We start from the raw sequence: 24,166 nt of genomic DNA on the forward strand, positions 1-24,166 counted from the left end.
GACTGTAATTTGTTTTAGATTTGTGTTATCCACCTCCCCCCCCCCCCCCCCCCCTCTTTCTCCTCCCCCTCCTCTATCAAATGTCATCATGTTCTGTTCATGATAGTCGACATTAATGTGTGTTATTTCCACATCAAATTGTTTCAGACAGATATATTTATATTGCATGGTTGTTTACATAGAAATTCTTTTAAAAAATCCCAGAGAAAATGGCCAAAGTAGCTTATAATGCTGTAGAACTTTGGATATAATAGGTCATCTTACAAGCTGCGACTAGTAGGATTATACTTGGAGTATGAGAGGTACCTATATAGCTATAGAGTCCCAACATCTGTAGGGTGTTTTTCAATACTCCTTCCTACAAGGGATGATATTCTACACTGTGTAGCTTAGCTTCAGACTGGACATCTTCTTTTCCTCTCTTTTAAGTTATTTTAGTTGTCAAGTACAAAATATTGATTTCTTTACTATGATGATTTAAATTTTTAATATTATTTCTGCAGACCTTTTCACCAGTAATGCAGTTATTTCTAATTTAAAACAGAACAGGTTTCTGTGCCAAAAATATATTTATTGACATCTCAAATTATTTGAACTGTTTCATGTATAGATACATTAAAGCAAGGAAAATTGGTTGATTTTGGCAACATCTCACTGAGAGGAAGCATGTCTGTAGGTCTAACAAGTAAAACATGTAATGTGAAGATGTCTGGGTCTCAATATACCAGCTTTTTTACTTTTCCCAATTATACATTATAAATAGTTTGTGTATCCAAGGCAAAACACGAAATGCAAGGTGAAGACCCTCACAGCTGCTGCAAACATTTCAAAGATGAATATGAATAAACAGTCTTTTAACTGAAAATGTTAGCACAACACTCAAATATCTACAATGTAGTTCATCCTTGTTCTAATCACTCAAATATCTACAATGTAGGTCATCCTTGTTCTAATCACTCAAATATCTACAATGTAGGTCATCCTTGTTCAAATCACTAGGAAGATCTACAATGTAGGTCACCCTTGTTCAAATCACTTGGAAGATCTACAATGTAGGTCACCCTTGTTCAAATCACTCAAATATCTACAATGTAGGTCACCCTTTTCTAATCACTCGAAGACCTACAATGTAGGTCACCCTTGTTCTAATCACTCAAAGATCTACAAAGTAGGTCACCCTTGTTGAAATCACTTGGAAGATCTACAATGTAGGTCATCCTTGTTCTAATCACTCGAATATCTAGAATGTAGGTCATCCTTGTTCAAATCACTTGGAAGATCTACAATGTAGGTCATCCTTGTTCAAATCACTCAAATATCTACAAAGTAGGTCACCCTTGTTCAAATCACTCAAAGATCTACAATGTAGGTCACCCTTGTTCAAATCAATCAAATATCTACAATGTCAGGTCACCCTTGTTCAAATTACTCGAAGATCTACAATGTAGGTCATCCTTGTTCAAATCACTCAAATATCTACAAAGTAGGTCATCCTTGTTCTAATCACTCGAAGATCTACAATGTAGGTCATCCTTGTTCAAATCAATCAAATAACTACAATGTCAGGTCACCCTTGTTCAAATCACTCGAAGATCTACAATGTAGGTCATCCTTGTTCAAATCACTCAAATATCTACAAAGTAGGTCATCCTTGTTCAAATCACTCAAATATCTACAATGTAGTTCACCCTTGTTCAGATCAATCAAATATCTACAAAGTAGGTCATCCTTGTTCAAATAACTCAAATATCTACAAAGTAGGTCACCCTTGTTCAAATCACTTGGAAGATCTACAATGTAGGTCACCCTTGTTCAAATCTATCAAATATCTACAATGTCAGGTCACCCTTGTTCAAATAATTCAAAGAACTAGCTTGTTCCCACAAACTCACCATCAATTAAGTCAGCCTTGTTCTCACAACCCCAAAATAGATTTAGTTATATATACCTTGATAACACCAATATGTTCTATTAACTTATGCTCACAGCCCCAACATAAAGATCTACCGGCCTTGTTCTCACAACCCCACCATAAAGGTGTACCTTGTTCTCACAACCTCAACATAATGATCTACCTTGTTCTCACAGCCCCAATGTAACGGTCTACCTTGTTCTCACAACCCAACATAAAGCTCTACCTTGTTCTCACTACCCAACATAAAGATCTACCTTGAGTTTAAACAAACTTTATTGTTTTATGGAATTATAGTTGCTATTTTCATATACAATCTACTTTTATTGTTCAGAAACCTTTGAAGTTGACCAGACAGTTAAAGCATTATAACTGTTCATAACTTAATTATAGATGAGTACAAACACTAATTTAAACAAACTTTATTGTGACATCCTCTGGGAGATTTGTACAATGTTACAGTGCTTAACCTTCTGACGGATTTCTCCTGGTTAATACAATCATTATATTTTAAAACTTATTTATGGGAATATGAAGTCTCTCACAATGTTGATGGAATTTTTTCTCAGAAGCTGTTATGTTAAGTCAAACTAGTTTGTAAGGATAGGCTAGTTGATTCCGTGAGAAGATATACTACTGTGCAGATCTGCATGTATGCAGGACTGTATATTTGGAGAGTTAAGAGGGCATATGTTGTGTAAATAATAAATGTGTACCAGCAAACAATGCACAGTAGGAGAATTGTGTGAGTGCCCAAACCACAAACCACACAGCTTCATGTACAAAATGGCTTCCTATGTGGAGTCTCAAACCTCACAGCTGCTTGTAAGCTTATAGACTGGCCATCAGTTTTTAGTTAGAATTGCTCCACTAAATTCTAATATTAGATTATCTCCCCTAGTTTGGAACTAAGGATCAGACATATCCTTGAGACCAAAAAAAAAAATTGAAAATCATAAACCTCAATTTAATTTATAATTTCTAATATTCTATAGACAGGTGATCTATAGGTAGCTTACAGTATAGTCCACAATACAAAATGGCTTCTTAAAAGACTTAGTATTTCGCAAACCTTACAGCTTTGGTTAACTTATGGTGTAGTGAATGTACAAAATGGCTTTTTATAGAGACTATTTCCCAAACCACATAACTTCCTGTAGACTTGTAGACATTCCCCGACCATGCAGTTTCTGGGTAGATATCTAGCCGTTACCAATGTAAACCACACAACTTCCTGTAGACTTGTATTGGGGCTTGTAGATTTGAAATAGTTCAAATTCTTTAAACATTAGTGTCCATAAAATCATACACCTTTTGATGCAGAAGGACCAATTTGATATAGAATTATAAAACAATTAGTTTGACAGAGAATCGAAAAAAAAAAAAAAAATTAACCTTGATATTGCTGTCACCAGGTATTCAGCAGCAATATAACCAGATCGGAAGTGAATGGTCTTTTGCCAAGTTTTGGAAATTCCAATTCCACACCGATTTTTGTGTGGCCGCATGACCAGGTTAAATAATGTTCTTGCCAGCAGAGATATTTGTGTTTTCATCATCTCATCAAGCCAATCAAGCTAATTGAGTTGCTGAGAATACTTACATTTTGACCCAGTACTAGTATCACTATGACCAGGTATCGGGCCTCCAGGGGTTGTGAACCAACATTTTTCCACATTGACCTACATATTCAAAAGATTAAAATTATAAAACTCAATTAATTTTTATATTCTTTTTTTTTTTCTTGACATTTTTATTCGTTTTTTTTTTTTTTTTTTTTCATATTATAAACACAAAGAACAATTTACGCACACACATACTCTTATATACTGTATAGGTACATGTATATTAAAGATGTATCTACACATCCCTTAGTGTAGATCATGTACATTTATAGCTTGATAACAGTTATGTTCTAGTCATGATTATTTCCAAATTCATTTCATTTTATTCATAATTGGATATTCTAGAGACGAGGGCCAGTCTAGACCTGTAGGCTTCTGTAGGAGGGCTTTGGGAATGCTTCAAACCAGATCACCACACTGTTGGTAAATTTATACACAGCTCTGTAACTAAAGGTTTATAGCCTTAATGTAAATCAGATGGTATGATAAATGGCAGGAGCAGGAGGGCAGAAAATATTTATAAAACACAGGTGAAGAACCTATTTGGTGTGTGATGTGTTAGCCTTGGGAGACATTGACCACTCTGTATCCCTATAGTATAGCTTCCTCATACCAAGAATGGTATTACCATTTCCTGGTGATTTCACCTCGTACAACCTTTCAGAAATCTCCCTGCCTGCATCTCTTAAAATTCCTCCCCTCTCACAAATCAGTCAGGGTAATCTTGACCCGCTGAGATAATACTGCTGTGCATATTATACTAATGTGTTGTCTCCAGGGGAAGGGGTAGGCCCTTTATCTGATGAAGAGGCCATTAGGGCCTGTAACTATTTATTTTTCTAATAATGGTGTTACTGTTTCATTGATTATTGTAAAGCTTTGAATTCATTTCTGCTTCTCTTATAAACAATCTAATTTATTTTACAAAAGCTCCTCACCAATAAACTACCCATAGTATATAGAGATAGCTGAATACTAACAGGATCAAGTGATGCCTTCAAATAATTAAGCCATCCCCTTAACTTCTTCTATCTTTTGTCAACAATCTATTTACCTTTATAAATACATATGTCTTAGCCTATCAAATTCCTTTATACATATGTCTTAGCCTATCAAATTCCTTTATACATATGTCTTAATTAGCCTATCAAATTCCTTTATACATATGCCTCAGCCTATCAAATTCCTTTATAAAGCCAAATGTTGTTGAATTAATCAGTGAAGTATGACATGTTTTCTGTGAAAGTCATTGTTTCTCCTCATCATTAATCATTTAGTTATCCAAAAGCAGACACCTAACAACTACAGAATAAACTTACATCTCAGATAAAAATCTTCTTAAAATTCACATAAAAAAATCTTGATTTTCAAATGAAATATTGAAATTTTGTATTTATTTAATGTACTTCCTGAAGTTTGATTATCAAACTGTTGTAAACTAAGAGTTTAGACAAAGTACCACATTGTACCAGTTCTGACCTGGTGTCCGAATATCTGTGTACCTCAGCATGGAAACTAAGTACCAGCTCTGACCTGGTGTCCGAATATCTGTGTACCTCAGTATGGAAACTAAGTCTATCTCACTAAAGTTATACTGTATTATTCAAATCTACCTAAGTCAGGTAAAACCATATATATGTTGTAACTTAATTGCTTCACCATTTTCCCTGTAGAATATTGGCATTAGCAGGTTGGGCAGTATGTTGGATGAGACTTGTACAGGAATCGAGAAGAAAATAGAAATTGAGGAACATTTGACATGACATTTTTTCATCAACTCATGATTCATAGATAGTTTTCATGGGTAGCTGTTTATGGTAAATTCATGGGCTGGTATACTGTAATTGACAGACTTAATACTGAACCATTATATTATGTAGGTTTTTGTCTAAACCCCTTCAGTGCCTCCTTATATGATGGAGGTATACTTGACATGCTAACCTCATAAATTTTCAAGATGTTTTTTTCTGAAGTAGGCAAATATGAAGCAGCATTTTATTATATAGATATAGTGTAACACTTTCCTTCACCCCTGATCCCTCTAGACCCTCCACCAAACACATCCCTCCCCCATATAGACCCTCCACCAAACACATCCCTCCCTCAGCTAGACCCTCCACCAAACACATCCCACCTCGAGATAGACCCTCCACCAAACACATCCCACCCCCAGACAGACCCTCCACCAAACACATCCCATCCCCAGACAGACCCTCCACCAAACACATCCCTCCCCCTCAGCTAGACCCTCCACCAAACACATCCCTCCCCCTCAGCTAGACCCTCCACCAAACACATCCCACCCCCTCAGCTAGACCCTCCACCAAACACATCCCTCCCCCAGATAGACCCTCCACCAAACACATCCCACCCCCAGATAGACCCTCCACCAAACACATTCCACCCCCAGCTAGACCCTCCAACAAACACATCCCTCCCCCAGCTAGACCCTCCACCAAACACATCCCACCCCCAGCTAGACCCTCCACCAAACACATCCCACCCCCTCAGCTAGACCCTCCACCAAACACATCCCACCCCCAGCTAGACCCTCCACCAAACACATCCCACCCCCAGCTAGACCCTCCACCAAACACATCCCACCCCCAGCTAGACCCTCCACCAAACACATCCCTCCCCCAGCTAGACCCTCCACCAAACACATCCCTCCCCCAGATAGACCCTCCACCAAACACATCCCTCCCCCAGCTAGACCCTCCACCAAACACATCCCACCCCAGATAGACCTTCCACCAAACACATCCCACCCCCAGCTAGACCCTCCACCAAACACATCCCACCTCGAGATAGACCCTCCACCAAACACATCCCACCCCCAGATAGACCCTCCACCAAACACATCCCACCCCCAGATAGACCCTCCACCAAACACATCCCACCCCCGGATAGACCCTCCACCAAACACATCCCTCCCCCAGATAGACCCTCCACCAAACACATCCCACCCCCAGATAGACCCTCCACCAAACACATCCCTCCCCCATATAGACCCTCCACCAAACACATCCCTCCCCCAGCTAGACCCTCCACCAAACACATCCCACCCCCAGCTAGACCCTCCACCAAACACATCCCACCCCCAGATAGACCCTCCACCAAACACATCCCGACCCCAGCTAGACCCTCCACAAAACACATCCCACCCCCAGCTAGACCCTCCACCAAACACATTCCACCCCCAGCTAGACCCTCCACCAAACACATCCCACCCCCAGATAGACCCTCCACCAAACACATCCCACCCCCAGATAGACCCTCCACCAAACACATCCCACCCCAGATAGACCCTCCACCAAACACATCCCTCCCCCAGATAGACCCTCCACCAAACACATCCCTCCGTAGCACTTTAACAACCAGTTATAGTACTTGACCGAGATAAACTAGAACAATTGACATTAGAATCTCGACTAACAAAGATGAATTCACTCTCGACATTTATTTTACACATGAATTACACACAAATTGCTTGTCTATCATTTTCATTTGAAATATTTATAAGGTTACTCTCAGGTCTGATCAACCTACAAAAATATCCACTGAAATTGGTGTAGATTCAAATGTGGTTAAGTGAAATAAATACAAGATAATACAGTAATAATACAATTTAAAAGAGAAAAAATGAAAAATTCTCCTGGTTCTTCTATAACCTCTAAAACCTCGGTATAATTTCAGCTAAGATAGTTCCATAGGGTGTTTTCAGAAAGATATGTAGTGATTTTATTGTGCAGACCATTTAATGAGGTTCATAGCTACATATACTAAGGTGTGACATGTATACTGGTTAGAAGAGGATATAATGAGGAATGGATAAAAAGGGGGGAAAGGAGAGAATGAGGTATACATGGGTAGAAAGGGAGTAACAAAGAAAATTAAGATACAGTGAGGAGTAGGTAGAAAGGGAGGAATGAGGAAAATAAAGAGAGGATATATAGAGTGAGGAATGGATAGAAAAGGAGGAACGAAGAAAATTGGAAGAGGATAGAATGAGGAATGAATAGAAAAGAAGGAACGAAGAAAATTGGAAGAGGATAGAATGAGGAATGGATAGAAAAGGAGGAACGAAGAAAATTGGAAGAGGATAGAATGAGGAATGAATAGAAAAGAAGGAACGAAGAAAATTGGGAGAGGATAGAATGAGGAATGAATAGAAAGGGAGGAACGAAGAAAATTGGGAGAGGATAGAATGAGGAATGAATAGAAAGGGAGGAACGAAGAAAATTGGGAGAGGATAGAATGAGGAATGAATAGAAAGGGAGGAACGAAGAAAATTGGGAGAGGATAGAATGAGGAATGAATAGAAAAGGAGGAATGAAAAAAATTGGAAGAGGATAGAATGAGGAATGGATAGAAAGGGAGAAACAAAGAAGCATAATGGAACATTGAGGTAGAATTAGGGAGAAGAGAAAAAAGAAGCAAAGGTGACAACATTGGGAGTTCTTATTCAATCCAATTTGGTTTTAATCTAATCAGTTTCTTTTTTATATCAAATGATAAATAAAAGCAGAAAAGAGACTTTCATCGTATCATGTCAGAACCAGTTGGAATTTTAGATTCTGTAAACAACATTAGCCGCCAAATAATTTTATATTATCAACCTCTGTATTTTAAACACAATCCTGTTCAGTGTATGTTTATACTCAAAAAAGACGTTTATTATATATAGATATATATGAGCAGATATCACTCTGAGGCTCTTTTGTTCTCCCAGAAACAGTGGTATACCTATAATGAGTATGTGATACCCTGTAACCATAGTAACAATGCCACTGTATATTATATGTGTTGTAGTCATTTGGAGGAAATCAATGAGGGTTTCTCAGGTAAACAAAGAAGTATTTTTCTGTGGTCTTTGGAGTACATGTATTGGGTCTGTTGATATCAGAAAATTACCTCGCTCTGGTGTCGTGGTTTGCAGATTAAACTGAAAGGGGAGAAGTGTGATCCTATCCCTAAAGTGTTGTCATCACCTGGTTACCATAGCAACTGTGAAATAATCACAGGTAGAGATGCTGTGTTCAGTACCACAGGGGATAAAACCATGTTCATTAATAAGCCCACCCCCTTGATAAACAGATTTTGTACATTAGGTTCCTTCTGGAAGCCATATCCTCCTGTATAAAGGTTCAAATCTGAGTATTTTTAGGCTGTAAGCCCAACTGGCTCCATTTTCACAGATGCTTATTAAAGTTAATAGATAAGTGAATATCTAATTTCTGCAGAATTTCAACTCGTACTTAAGTTCAGGAAAAGTTTTTTGTTTTTTTTCTCGTCAATCAAAGAATATTTTTCATTCAAAGAATTTTCCTTAAAATTGTGAAACAATTGTTCCTTTTTTCACCACTTTGTATGGAATGGACAGACATACCTCATTTGGGCTTAATGATCATGTATGGATATAGGGATCATGTGTCTGGTTTTGATATAATCGTAATTATACAGGTAGCATGATCTGGGGATTCTCACCTCTGGCTCGATGGGTTATACAGGTATTATGTTCATCTGAACACAAGTATATATTGTCAGGTAGCCATGGAAACCAAATCACCTTTATTGTTACTGGATTACCAGGTTTAGCGTCCAGTAGATGTCCAGCGATTAGTGATTTCCCTGTAGTTCTGGTCTGTACGTTACAATCTACATACCTTTCCTACTGACCTACGTAGCAACTTGTGGAAATCTAAGTTGGATTTCTAGCTGTAAGGACACGTAAAACAAGATACGTAAGTATAACTAGAGGAGTATACATCACACTAGAAGTATAATATTGATGTTGATATATATCAGGACCAGATTTCACTGTCTTTAAACCTATGTTATAGGAAAATCAGCATCCAGACTGGTCAATTTTGGGAAATACACTGTAATGTAAACAGATGTAATAAGCTTGACAGAGTGTTAAAGAATTCAATAAGATGGCATTATACTATTGAAGATATTAAACTTCATCCTGTGCCTTTAGAAATCTTGGAACATCTAGATTGAACCACTTAATGATAAGGAAGCCATGCACACAGATAGATCTTTGTTGACCAACAGAGTTAAACAGACTGAACCCAGCTAATGGTAAGCAGACTTGTTTAGTTTATGTTGAGGTAAGATGCAAAATAAACATTCACCCCCTGGTCAGGGAAAGGAATAGGCCTATTGGTCAAACATGTTGACTAGGCTATCAGTTTTAGAGCAACTGGAGTACCAGTAATGGGAAAACAGATTATATTCACCAGACAGTGCTGGCCCTGACTAAGGGTAAACACTCCATTCTGTTGGGAGGAAGAAGAAGAAAATAAAATAAACATCACTACCCCTAATCTGGTCAAGGGAAGGAGCAGGCATATTGTCTGGTAAGGAGGGAATACTGAGGATAAGATTGTTGGGCTACACTGTTTGGATGAGGGGGGAAATACATAATAAACATTATTCTCCCTTACCTGGTCAAGGGAAGAAGCAGACAACATTACCTGGTAAGGAGGGGATACAGATTGAGGGTTAGATTGACTAAAGTTTAAACTTCTACCCTTGGTGGCAAAAAATAGACAAATCGTGTGAAGTGATGTTAATTTTGGATAACCATATGTATGTGTACTACATTGTATAGGAAGTAAACGCTACGCAGATGGAGGAAGTTGTTGGTTCTTATCATAACATTAAATCCTTGTTTTAAATTTAGAAATACATCTTTTTAATTGAATATCCGTATATCATTAAATCATTCTTGGCATAAGCTAATAATATGTAATCAGTTCCACAGTGTGAGTTAACCTTGATTGTACTTTATCATTTTCAAGGAAAAGCGGGGAGTATACTTGTCACCCCCTCGGTGACAGCTCTAGTTATGGATATAATTATTTTGTATAAAATCAGTTTATTTTTGTGACCAAGCTAACCAGGCTTAGGGCATGTAGGCATTGTTGGAATTTGACCCAAAGGCAGGTCATTGTTCTGGATGAGGAAGCTGAACCCTTTGTGTCGATTTGTTATCATGACATTCGAGTGATGAAAGTCGACATTCCATCCTTTCCATGTCTATCTGCTCAGATAAACAGGTAGCTGTATTTTGACACTGACTTTCGTTTGTACAAGCTTGTTACATAATCGTCTAAAACTGTTTAAATAACCTTCTCAGTTGTTCAGCTTTTTCTAGATATCCAAATATTTTCTAGAAATCTGGAACCTGTTATTTTCCATTTTTAACACCAAAAGATAAAAAAGTTCTGACAAGGAAATCGTTTTATAGAAGCAGGCTGTATCCGAAAATGATAAGAATTAATGAAAATATTACAAAACACACCAACTTAACACTATCTTATGAACCATACTTGTCTTTATGATATTGCTCACCTAGGAAAGTTTAGGGATTTTACAAGAAATAATTAAACTCTCACAATTACATTCCTAGAAGAAATTTAGCAGTGTTTAGCGTGACAAGATACCTTAATCCTATATGATTCTTTACCTGTACGGAAGTTCAGAGCGCTGTAGATTGACAGCTGTATGTTGATGGAGTATAGACTAGGTATTTACCACCGATTACTGCACAACTGACACAAGTTTGGCAGGGCTGCCGTTCTGTGGTATCATGACTACCAAACCAAGGCTGACTAGAAAGCCGGGGCATAACTTGATTAGATGTGATATTAGAACTGTTATCACAAAGTCAAATTTTCTTTCCCTGGCATTTTAATTCAGATTTGCTCAGCATTGAATTTTTACCCTCTAAACCTGATGGGAAAACAAGCTATGAGCATGGCCCTGTAAATGATGTAAAGGCCAACTGTGTTAAATGATTTACTGGTGTTGATTTCTAACTTAAATGTATGTAACCCTGGTGAATACTAGCCACAATATACCGCTCGGCTAGAGAGATCTTCTCTTTAGCTCGATCGGTTGAGCATAAGACTAGTAAGCCAGAGGTCCCGGGTTCGATCCCTAGCGGAGGTAGTGATTTAAATTTAATTAATCATGCGCTCTGTTACATGTATATTTACGATATTTTACTCAGGCTTGATATACTGGTATAACCTTGGTAATTAAAACATTCATACTGTCATGATTAAATACATATACAGTGCAACTTCCGAAAACCGAACCTTCTAAAAACCGAACACCTCTGAATACCGAACGAATTGGCAATGTACGGAATGGTTCCTTCTTTATTATAGTATTAAAAAACTTCCAAATACCGAACCCTCTGAATTCCGAACACCGGACCAATTTTGTGTCCGGTCCCTGTTAAAATATACGAAAAATTACTTCTGAAAACCGGCCTTACCTGAGCGATCATGCCACAGGGTCCGGTCGGTCAACCGTGAAACAACACCTGTGACAGGTATTGTGTTAAGCCTACTAATCACGTGTCGTGACCAGCGTATATATATAGGTGATTTGTAAGGTATCCAATACATACCCCGAGGGGTATTATGATGATAGTGTACATGGTATAATCAACACGATAATTATGAAACAATACCACACTTCATTGAAGCATGGCGGATTGTTCAAGTAGAGCTATAGAAAGCCGGAGTTTCGCATTTAATATAAATGAGGCCCAAAGTGGGTATTTTTACATGGTCAGAAATATACACACTGAAAGGAAGCCAGTGTCCTATTTGTTTTTATACCGATGTCGGGATACGACCGGTATCGACTGATCAATTGTAATTAATATTGAAACAACACATCTTCACACACTACATTCATTCTTGGATTAACTACATTATGTAGAATATAAGTGTGTACAGTATCGTAAGACGTAAAATATTTTATTTCAAAGAACTTGACTTTTCTTTCCAATGCGTTTCATAATGAAAGCAAATGCACAAGTTTGTTGTATGTGTTTATTTGAGATTGAAAATACATATGTTTTACGTGTTTGTTCTTTATTATAATGTGTCAAATACATGTACCCCTTATCGGGCCCCACCACATGGCGAAGCTTCAGTCGTACGTAACAGAATGTAGGTCGATCGTGAAATGCAGTTACATGTACAAATACTGTATATAACTATGGTTATAGTCATTTTCATTTATTAATAATCTACAATATATGCATTGATTTACTTCCATGATATTCATATTCTTCAAAAAAAAAAAAAAAAAATGTCAACGTACGTACAGTAAGCTTAGTGCCGGTTTTACCATCTAGTAACAAAACATCGTCGGGTCAATTATATCCGGAATTCGACCGGGTCATTTCGATCAACTTCTCAAAACCGAACCCTCTGTAAACCGAACAAATATTCATGTCCCGTGCATGTTCGGTTTATAGAGGTTCCACTGTATACCTATATATATTAAAGATCCTTATTATAATGTTAGCTGTGTTACTAACTAGATTTCAGCTGAACTAGTTACTGTGTAGCACTATAAACATTAGCTGTCTATAAAGGAATAACAAAAATAGATAGAAATGTAACCTGCTGGAATAATAGGTCATTGTTTCTTAATATGGCATTCTCAGGTAAATTAGCACCTCAAAGCTAGCTATAGGTATTTCCAAACTGTGAAGGAAATTAAGTACCCACAAATATTTTATGATATACGTCAGTCAGTATAAAAATTCCTAGTATGCATCATCTACACTAAGAGGAATACCCAGAAATCAGGTGAATGTTGACAATGATTGCCTGATATCCCCGTCAACAGGAATGTTTATTACCGACATATGGCAGTAATTATAGTTTACAACAAAACCTTCATAAAAGTGCAGAAATAATACACAAAGTCCTTCGCTCAGCATGTGTTCTTTTGGGAATCCTTGCAGCATCAAACTCTTTTAGGTTCTGTAACATAAGTCTGAATTTGAAGCTTGAAAGTGGTTTGATAAAAACACGCAATCAAATCAAGCAGGTACCAGATTTTAAAGAAGATGAAAACAAGCCATTAATAACATGTTACAATATATTGTATACCTATGAATGTTTAAGATGTTTTAATGTCCAACACCCTGAACTGTTGGGTGTTCTGCTGACTAGACAGCCAGGCAGGATTCCAGAGATAAAGAACCTTTGATATTGATGTCTACTGTTTTATCAGGAACAATGCTTCCTCTTGTAGGTGTTTTGGCAAACCCTTCTAGGAGATTCCAGGGAAATTGGGCGATAACACCCTCTGGTATATAGAGTGTGGGTTGTCTTCTGTAATGTCTGTCCAGTGGGACGTAGACGGGGAACTAACTTATAATGGTACTCAGATTAGGTACATTGTAGCTTTATAAGTACACCCCTTCTGTACCAACTCATTCGATTCATATTTCCACCATAGTATCATAACATCTCTATACCTGATCACATTCACGTGGACATTGGTCAATGTTAAATGATCCAAGGTCACCAGTTTGACCTCGCGATCTTCTTGAAGGGCCAAATGAGCTTATGCTGTGGTGTGCATCTATTATCTGGTCATCTGTTTGGGTCATGTGGGATTACCTCCTAACCAAAAAAACAAAATATGTAGAATCATGATATTTGGTCAGTAGGTTTCAAGAATGAAGTTTCATCAATTTTACAATAAGAAATGACCTTTTGCACATATTCAAGGTAACTGGGATCCAATTGATTCAAACACACTCAACTGACCTTGCCAAGTTAACCAAAACGCCCAGAATCAAGAGATTTGGCCGCTACCTTTGATGGCACCCAACAAACTTCTAAAAAGAAGTGACTTTCACCCATGTTCAAGGTCACATTGGTCAACATTTTAAATCATTCAAATGACTTCTTCCAATTAACTAGAAGATCTAGAATCAATATATTTAGCTGACAGGTTCCTTGGATTAAGCTTCACAACGTTTGTGAATAGAAATGACCTTGGCCCATATTCTAGGTCACAGGAGTCAGATTTGTTAAAACACTTAAACAACCTCTTCTGATTAATTACAGTCAAGATACCAATATGACTGGTAGGTTCCTTGAATGGCACCTGTAGACGAAGTTTGTAAAAATCTAGCACTTTTACCAGAATTCAAGGTTGCAGGGATTAAAATTTGTTTAAACATTCAAATGAGTTTTCCCAATTGATTGAAAGGCCTTAGAATCAATAAATTTTACTGATCGGTTCCCTGGATGACACCCAACTTACTATTTCGTCTTACAAGCAAAGTTTTAATTAAGGTTACTAATATTGCACACATCTAGTATTGGTACTTAAGTTACAGATCTGCTATTTGCTGATCGACATGGATTAAAGCTAGAGAAAATATATAGGTCAGTCAAAATGCTCTTGATATTTCGAGATTCATCTTCTGTTCATTAATAAATCAAATACAGAGGAATATTAATGTATTAACTACTATATGTATCTGAAGCCTCTAAGCACCATGCCCCTTCAGTTTTGTGTATTTTATGATCGTTTGAAGGGTAATCTCTCTCAATTTGTTGTTTCCTTGTAGCTGTAAGTTTTCCAAGACTACAGCTAATTGGAGAAACAAAAGATTGTATATTACTAGGTTATGGCAGAGTTTTGTAGTGTAGGCTGGCAATCTTCAAAATCAACACCACATTCTTGGTGAGATTTAGAGCTCTTCTATCCTGAAAACCATATTTGGTTTCATTTACATCTTGACATCCTTGTATTCCATCCAATGAAATGGAAGATCATTTCATAATTAAAGTTCATTACATAGTTGCTTCCCCTAAACCAAAAAATAGAATCTTCTGATCTTTAAGGTGGTTTGGTTAATGATGAAATTTTAGGTTGATCAGGTTGGTTTTATGATGAAGACTCTTACATCTTTAGTTAATATGGAAGCATTTGTGTGAATTCCAGGGATTAGTTCTGATGTTCTTGTCTTTTTCATGATTGGAAAAAGAAAATGTTTGTTGTCAGTTAATAGTTATAATTTTTAATCAGCAAGAATGGTTCTGCCTTAAACAATCATTTTGTTGACATTGAGTGGAAATAGAACCTATGATCTGAAATTGTGAGACATTTTTATGTGGCTTTAATGAGAATTGTTAGAGGATAATGTAAATACATGTAAGATGGAGTTGGGAGATTTGTGTTACACAGTTACTATTGAGAGCTCTACTGCTGAACAAGGTATGTAACAGGTATACTCAAATCTAATTTACAAGTGTTTTACTTGGTTTTGCTTTTGAATTTTTAAAACTTTTTATCAGGTATGAAGTTAAATCATTTCACAAATATTAGAAATTCATCAAATTCAAATTTGACTCATTTCTCAAATTTCAAACAATGGCATTCTCTCTAGCTTTTGGATTTTTTCCAAATTTTTATCATTTTCATATATAACCATTTCACAAAAATTCCGGCACTGTACCTGTAATACTCTTTAGAACAAAAAGTGAAAGTAATTTTTTTAAAACCATTTATTAATAACAAATATTTTAGTTCCTGGTATTTTTAATGAGTGACCTGCTGATCTTTAAAATGTAACCAAAAAAAATCAAAAACATAATTGTAACTGTTTTGACGTACTGTGTTGTTGCCAGTACCCTATAAAAAACATAATTGTAACTGTTTTGACGTACTGTGTTGTTGCCAGTACCCTATAAAATACATAATTGTAACTGTTTTGACGTACTGTGTTGTTTCCAGTACCCTATAAAAAACAATTGTAACTGTTTTGACGTACTGTGTTGTTGCCAGTACCCTATAAAAAACATAATTGTAACTATTTTGACGTACTGTGTTGTTGCCAGTACCCTATAAAAAACATAATTGTAACTGTTTTGACGTACTGTGTTGTTTCCAGTACCCTATAAAATACATAATTGTAACTATTTTGACGTACTGTGTTGTTGCCAGTACCCTATAAAAAACATAATTGTAACTGTTTTGACGTACTGTGTTGTTTCCAGTACCCTATAAAATACATAATTGTAACTATTTTGACGTACTGTGTTGTTGCCAGTACCCTATAAAAAACATAATTGTAACTGTTTTGACGTACTGTGTTGTTTCCAGTACCCTATAAAATACATAATTGTAACTATTTTGACGTACTGTGTTGTTGCCAGTACCCTATAAAAAACATAATTGTAACTGTTTTGACGTACTGTGTTGTTTCCAGTACCCTATAAAATACATAATTGTAACTATTTTGACGTACTGTGTTGTTGCCAGTACCCTATACCAGCTGATCCCCATTAGTATACTGTTCATGATAATGGCTTTGTTGTCACCCACCCTATTGTACAATATTTTATGTCATTTACAACATTAGCTGAATAACCAACTTCTTTGGTACATACCTCACTCTGAAGGGACTCCCCACCTTATAACTGTCCTAATGTAATATAGTGAAATATAAAAATTTTCTCGAAGTATTCACAATTAGGCCATCAACATATGTGGACAACATCTAGGCATTGCATATAAATGATGCTTACATATTCTAGAACATTGGGTGATAAAAATAGATTCATCAGAAGAATATTGGATACGTGCATGTAGTAAGACATAGTTTTAAGTTTCGGACTGTTTGCCAAATAGATGTAAACAATGCAAATTGTGTGTATATATTTCTAAGCATCTTGGACTCTTGGTATAACATGTGCAAGTGTTTGAGGAATTTTCCAAAATAAATGCGCCATTTGAAAGCAAGGCTATTAACAAATGTTCCTGAAATGTCCAAGGATTTCCTGATGTTTGTGAGAACTTTCCAGCATGTATACAAACTGCTTTGTTTTTATATGTTGGCAGTTCTACACTATACAGTCTGTTTTGGCACTTCCTACCATAGCAATGCTGGGACTAATTTGTTCTCCCATCACTTAATCGCCACATTACACAACTTTTTGGGGGACTGTACAGGGCATAGGAGGGGTCTGACCCTAATTAATGGTGCCACGACCAGGATTTTTCTATAATCCTAATATAATGTGATATACACAAGAATTATAGGGACTGCTGCTCCAATTTCCTTCCTATTCCTGAAGGTTCTTGCCTCTTTCTGTTACTTTTCTTGATTGTGTCGTTAATTTATGTCAGCGACGTTGGCCGAATTCCTTTTTCTGTTATTATGTAGGTTGATGTTCATGCCAGATTCTCTCCTGTTTCCCAATACACTAGTTTAACGACCAGGGGTACTGAGCCTGATTCCTTTAGATTTCTTTCATTGGTCGTTTGCATGACTGGGTATATCAATGCCATCTCTTAGACTCAGTGATATAAAGATTTATTGCTTGATATGCAGACATTGCCACTGTGCCTAATATTGGAAAGCTGTGAGTAATATTACCTACCAGAAAGAAAAATGTAAAGTATATTCTTGGTCCTTCCATTCATATTACTACACTACATTTGCATTGGATTGTACCTGCAAAACCACACAAGTGAATATTGCTTTTAAATATTAGATTAGTGATGAATACAGTAAATGCTGAATAATGAATAAAAAGTGCATCATATTACTGCATTTTACTTATAGGACATGTTAGTGATGCTGGGAGAGAAAAGGGTGGAAATCCAAAAGAAAGTTTGGAAAAATTGTTTCTTCATGCATGCTATATAATATACACTTTTTACTATCATAGATGATCATGTGTTCTCTGTGTTATAAAAGTGTCTTTTAAGATCATATTCTAATTGCAAAATGTCAAAAAATCAAGTGTTCAAAATCCAAAATAGACTAAACAATTTTTTTTTTTTATGTGCAAGTTTGGTATGTTATTGCTAAATGTTTGGCATTTTAATGTCTACTTGTATCTCATTCCATGCTGGGCAACTGTCCATGAATTATGGGAACATTCTTCAGGTAAACATCCTTATTTTGTCTGTGGATACCTTTTCACTTGATTGTGTTTATGTCAACAAAAAGTATCAGGTTTTCAAATTCCTTCCAAGCTTTAGAATGTAGACTTTTTTTAATCTGTTCTATATCAGCTTTAATGGTAGAGAAGATTGGTTGGATCAGAAAGTGCTGAGTCATGCTAATGTGTGCTTGCACAGACATTTTGTTAACTAGTGAAATTGTTCACTGAAATACAGAATTATTTCAAAGTAGAAGTTGATGGCATCTTAATAGTCTGAGAGAACCCCTGCTACAAGGCAGAGTTTACTTATACAGTGAGGAAAAGAGGGTTTTTATCAGCTAAGAAATCTCTCATTTAATACCAGTATTAGCTATGTAGCATTAGAGCGACCCTCATATGTTCAGCACACTGATATCGTAACTGCAGTAAAGTAGAAAAACGTGTGTAAAACACAAATACTGGATGTTACACATGTGTGGTGAAGAATTAAAAATATATATATCAAAAGAGTGTCTTACAAGTGTAACTACAGGCATAATGGGAAATACACAGAGCAACCAGGACAAAGGTAGGATATTGTTAACATCAAAGACAGACTTAGTGTACTTAATGATTCCGTTGAAACTGTATACGGATGTGTAATGTTTGGCAAAACCAGGAGATTTGGAGATTGACCATGTTCTTGCTGGAGGCTTTAAGATCCAGTGTATCTCATCAAGATTGCGCGGAAGTACACCATCTTTGAAAAGTTTAATGTCTGCAGGTGCAATTTTGGATTTATAATCTTAATTGTGGATGACATTTTTCTGTGTGAAAATACAACAGTTTGGCCACACATTGGAGGGGATGACGTAATAAAACGTGCTGTTGACCTTTAGGGTTTACATGTGATCTGACACATGTGCCTTTGACCTTTACATAGCATGCATGCATATCAGATACTGTATTAGACCTTATAAGCACACTGAGCATACGGTTTGTTAATATCAATTTGTATGTTTGCTGATTTTGTCAGAAGGTATACATAACATGCATGCATATCAGATACAAACTCCCATTAGACAAGTATATATGATAAGTTGATTTTGTTTATAGTATATTTTGTCACAAGATATATTATAAGCAATGCCTGCAATGCTTTAACAGAAAACCACATGTTTGAAACTAGTGCAAAATGTTTGTGGGAAGAAGTTCAAATCATAAATTGAAAATTTCAAAGATAAGGATTATAATGAAGATAAAGTAGAGGAAGATGAATCTAGAGAGGATGTTTGGGAGGAGAAGAGGTGTCATTTGCTCTATATGCATGTGTTACTGTGTTTTTAGTTTTCAAACGTCTTCTGCCTTGTTCTTCTAGAAATCTGAAATAAAACAGAAAAGTCTGGGTAAAAAAGCGTGTAATTAAATAATGTGCTTCAGTGTTTAGAGGGATACATCTTGTTCACTTCAAGGTTACCATGGCAACCTCATATGGTGTTTTTCAAACTTGTACAAAATACATTTGTATGGAAGGAAACCTTGATGTCTGCAGAAAGTGATATTTAAGAAGATCAAGAACTTTTATAAAGTAAACTATGCCTGTATCCATGTTTACAGTGTTCTGGTACTGAAGTATAAATCAGTGTACAGGATAGGAACACTTGTAACATGATGACCTAGAAGAATACAATCTAATACAGGATATTTCAAACTCATCAGAAAATACGTTGGAAATGTGAGAATTATATTGAAAGACAAGGAAAGCATGAGGTCTTGAGTGAACTGTGTGTTTTAGGTATAAGTGTTCATTGACCTCATAAACTAACATGTACAGTACTGGTAAGGACATTTAGTCACAGCGGTAATTGTTTTTAACATTTCGACAGATTACTAAAATATTATAATGTTTTATCTGTCACAGCTTGACACCCGTCCTCATATGACCCAGTTGACTGTTGGTGTGACCCCTTGACACTCATCCTCATATGACCCTGGCCTTTGGTGTGACTACTTGACACCCATCCTCAAATGACCGAGCTGACTGTTGGTGTGACCCCTCGACACCCGTCCTCACACGACCCAGCTGACTGTTGGTGTGACCCCTTGACACCCATCCTCATATGACCCTGGCCTTTGGTGTGACCCCTCGACACCCGTCCTCATACGACCCAGCTGACTGTTGGTGTGACCACTTGACACCCGTCCTCATAGGAACCTGACTGTTGGTGTGACTCCGTGACACCAATACTCATATGAACCTGACTGTTGGTGTCACCTTGACACCCATCCTCATATGAACCTAACTGTTGGTGTCACCTTGACACCTGTCCTCTTATGATCCTGACTGTTGGTGTCCCTTGTAACTCGAGGTGTTCAGGGTGGGGCAGGCTGGCTTCTGAACAGACAAGTGCATGCGAGCTTTTCTGAGCGCACATTTACCAACCAACCAAACTGTCCTCATATAAACCTTACTGTTGGTGTCACCTTGACACCCTTCCTCATATGAACCTAACTGTTATGAGACTTAATATCCATTCTCATATGATGCTGACTGACTATTGAGAGGCTTCCTACCCCAGTAAACTACATTATCAGCTATACCATGGGTATCACACCAAAGGAATATGGATATAAATTAGCTACTTATAGGGGAAGTCCTAGAAACTACCATTTGATGAATGTTCTTTGAGTTCTTGGAATTGTGTTATGTTTTAAGTCTAAAACAGCATTTATTGTAGTTCAAGATTCCAGAACTGCTTTTGTATGATACATCTGCATCCATCTCTATACTTCTAGCCTTCGACCTTACTGAGTTAGAATGCTTGAAAAATACAAAGCAAAAACAGGCTCTCCTGTCCTAATTAATTCAGGTTTCTGTACGAGATAAATTAGTTGAAAAACAAACCTGACAAACTCTCCACATACAAAATTGGTAGCCTCTCTATCTTGTTTTTAGCGTCTCTATCTTGTAGTCTGTAATTATGATGCCTCTAAGATTTTAAATCATATTAAAGCTGAAACCAGAATATGTAATACATGTATACTAAAGAGGTGAAATTTAACCTGCCCCTAATACCAGTTGGATGTTATATACTACAGAGGTGAAATTTTAATTAACCTGCCCCAATACCATTTGGATGCAATATACTTCAGAGGTGATATTTAAGCTGCCCCAATACCAGTTGGATGTTATATACCCTACTTCAGAAGTGAAATTTACCCTGCCCCCTACCAGTTGGATTTATTGAATTTTCCACGTATGACTAATCTCCTACTTTAAAGGAAATAGTTTAAACCACAGATATGTATTGGTTTGTTAGGTGATGTTAAATCAAACATGACATTTTAAGTTGCAAGTTGGTCCCTGATGAGGTCATTTCCCTGGAAGGGTTCCGATTTCAATGTCAGGTTCTGGAGGTTTATTAAGGTTTATGGTACATGTTTGCACTGCTGTACAATGTCAGGGCTTTGGATTTAGACATCAAACATATGCTGATAAGATTTTAAGAGCAGTTTCTCTTGGATTTCCCCTCAAATACCAATCCTGATGATATTCCAGGCATGCACTGTACTTACATCTCAGACTTGTTTTTTTTTTTTTTTTGGGGGGGGGGGGGGGGGGGGGGGGGGTAATTTTGAAGTAATTTAAAATGAAACACTAAAATTTGTCAGTTTGATTTTTTATGCCATGATGTAAAGCACACTTGATTTGAAATTATCTTTTAGTTACTGTCAACTTGAAAATATGGTCAATTACAAAAATATTTCAGAAATCGATGATTCTTTTGAAACATTGTGCATTAATAATATACCATTCTTTAAACATTCGAGGCATTTGAGACATTTACGTAAGGGGAGATGTTAGGTGAGACGAGACACTCCCTACTGCAGTGCCGACTATATTTACCAGTCTGTTAACAATAGTAGCCACAGTTTGTAAGTCAACGATACCCTTTCAGCTACTTCCCATTTAGAGAGGAAACCACAAGTCTGTAGTGAAGAGGTCTGTCTGAGCTCACTTATAATCCTAGAGTATGGAAGAGATCTGTACACAGGCCTGAAGTACATCGCTGGAATGTCATGTAACCTGCCCACATGTAACAATATGTAGATAAGATCTCATTCCTGACTGCTGTAGTCAATGGGGCCCTGCCATCTCATATCCAAATACTGTCTCTCTTAGACTTGTTTGTCAACACTATTCAGGGGCATTCTGATTTAGTTTTAATTAAAATTCCTTTACCAACCAGATGTTATTTTTAGAAGAATGAATGTGTACTTGGTAAAAAAAAATGATGGATTGCTGATGTGCTTAAGTTCCGAATAATAAAAGTTCAGGTCTGAATGCTCAGGGCCAGTAGATTTGGACTATGGGCAAGTAAATATTGGTGACCACTTGCTTGATTACTAAATGCACAATTTCTCGTAAATTTTACCTTTTTCTTAGAGTAATTGAAGTACTACTAATTGAGTATAATTGGACCACTATGTCTCACCTTTGAGTAAGTACTTTCAAACTCTGCAAACTTGAAGGACAGGTGATGCTGAAATGTTTTCCTCTCCTGAGGTTTACATAAACACGCATGGCTAGGATTTTAGTACTTTCCTCATTCAACCATATTTCAAACATACCTGACATGATTACCAATTAAATATGTACAGAACTGTGAGTGTGTCTGTCACAACCAAACCTGACTTGTTCTGTGTAGTATACACAACATTACGTGTTTAATGCTATTTTCTAAATAGATTTGTTTTGTTTCTTCCAGGTAGCAATTCCAGTCTTTCCAGTATGGAAATAGACTTGGACGATATAGGTAAGTTTTGAAAATTCTTGCAACACAAAATATTAAATGAGAAATAAAGGATTCAACCAGTTTATAGGATCAGAACAATACTCCAGCCAAACAATATCCTAACAATAGACTGCTGTTCTATTGTCTGAAGACTTCACACCATCCTTATGAAATTCTATTTGAATAATTGTATAGAAAATACCTTCATTGAATGTTTTTTGGTGTTTTTTTTCTGCAGACTTCAGCCAAATTCCAGGGTATACCCCAATCAATGCTTCCATACCCAACTGGAAAAGAGATATGGTGGAGAAGAAAAATAGAGAAAAATTAGAGGAGTATTTGGTAAGTCAACAAGCAGAAATCAACCCTTGACAATGCCCCACTTCTGGTCTTTAGTTAATGGTCGTTCGCCCTTGTGAGGAAGGCTTTGGATACTGTCCCCTGGCCGAGGCATACCAGAGTCTATCAAAATGGTAGTTGCTGCTCCTGCTTAGCGCCAAGCACTTTGAGAATGCAACGACTGGTTCTCCTGTCATCAGTATAATGTGGCCTGGTGAGGTGTCCTGCTGGGTGTCTTCGGCAGTATACTTCAGTGAGATAGCACTATAAAGTCAGCCTCAGATCCACACTATCATAAGGAGGCAAATAAGAACATACAACATCCTCCCAAACTACACATACATACATACACATGCAGCTCTCTCATGTGGGAGGCTGTTGTTTAATGACATTAGCTGTTGATTGGATGTTAGTCTCATGTGGGAGGCTGTTGTTTAATGACATTAGCTGTTGATTGGATGTTAGTCTCATGTGGGAGGCTGTTGTTTAATGACATTAGCTGTTGATTGGATGTTAGTCTCATGTGGGAGGCTGTTGTTTAATGACATTAGCTGTTGATAGAATGTTAAACAATACAAAACCAATCAACACTGACCACTAGCTATATAAAAGTTAGTTCGTAGTTGCTTTCATGGTGTGGTGATTTTTCCTGTAGCTTTCATGGTGTAGATATTTGTCCTGTTTTATGGTGTTGAGATTTGTCCTGTAACTTTCATGTGAAGATTTGTCCTGTAACATGGTGTTGATATTTGTCCTGTAACTTTCCTGTGAAGATTT

At 37.0% G+C, this 24,166-nt stretch overlaps 1 protein-coding gene across 3 annotated transcripts in view; it reads left to right on the plus strand.

Moving 5' to 3' along the window:
* LOC117342336 (unconventional myosin-XVI-like) overlaps positions 1 to 24,166 on the plus strand; it is a 171,248-nt gene that overhangs the window by 127,408 nt on the left and 19,674 nt on the right. For all 3 annotated transcript variants that reach the window (XM_033904472.1, XM_033904474.1, XM_033904475.1), the window contains exons 35-36: positions 23,024 to 23,071; positions 23,289 to 23,392. In XM_033904472.1, coding sequence (XP_033760363.1) covers positions 23,024 to 23,071; positions 23,289 to 23,392 — 152 coding nt within the window. The remainder of the gene's footprint in view (positions 1 to 23,023; positions 23,072 to 23,288; positions 23,393 to 24,166) is intronic.

The sequence above is a fragment of the Pecten maximus genome, chromosome 14 (assembly GCF_902652985.1).
Source record: "Pecten maximus chromosome 14, xPecMax1.1, whole genome shotgun sequence".
Taxonomy (NCBI): Eukaryota; Metazoa; Mollusca; class Bivalvia; order Pectinida; family Pectinidae; genus Pecten; species Pecten maximus.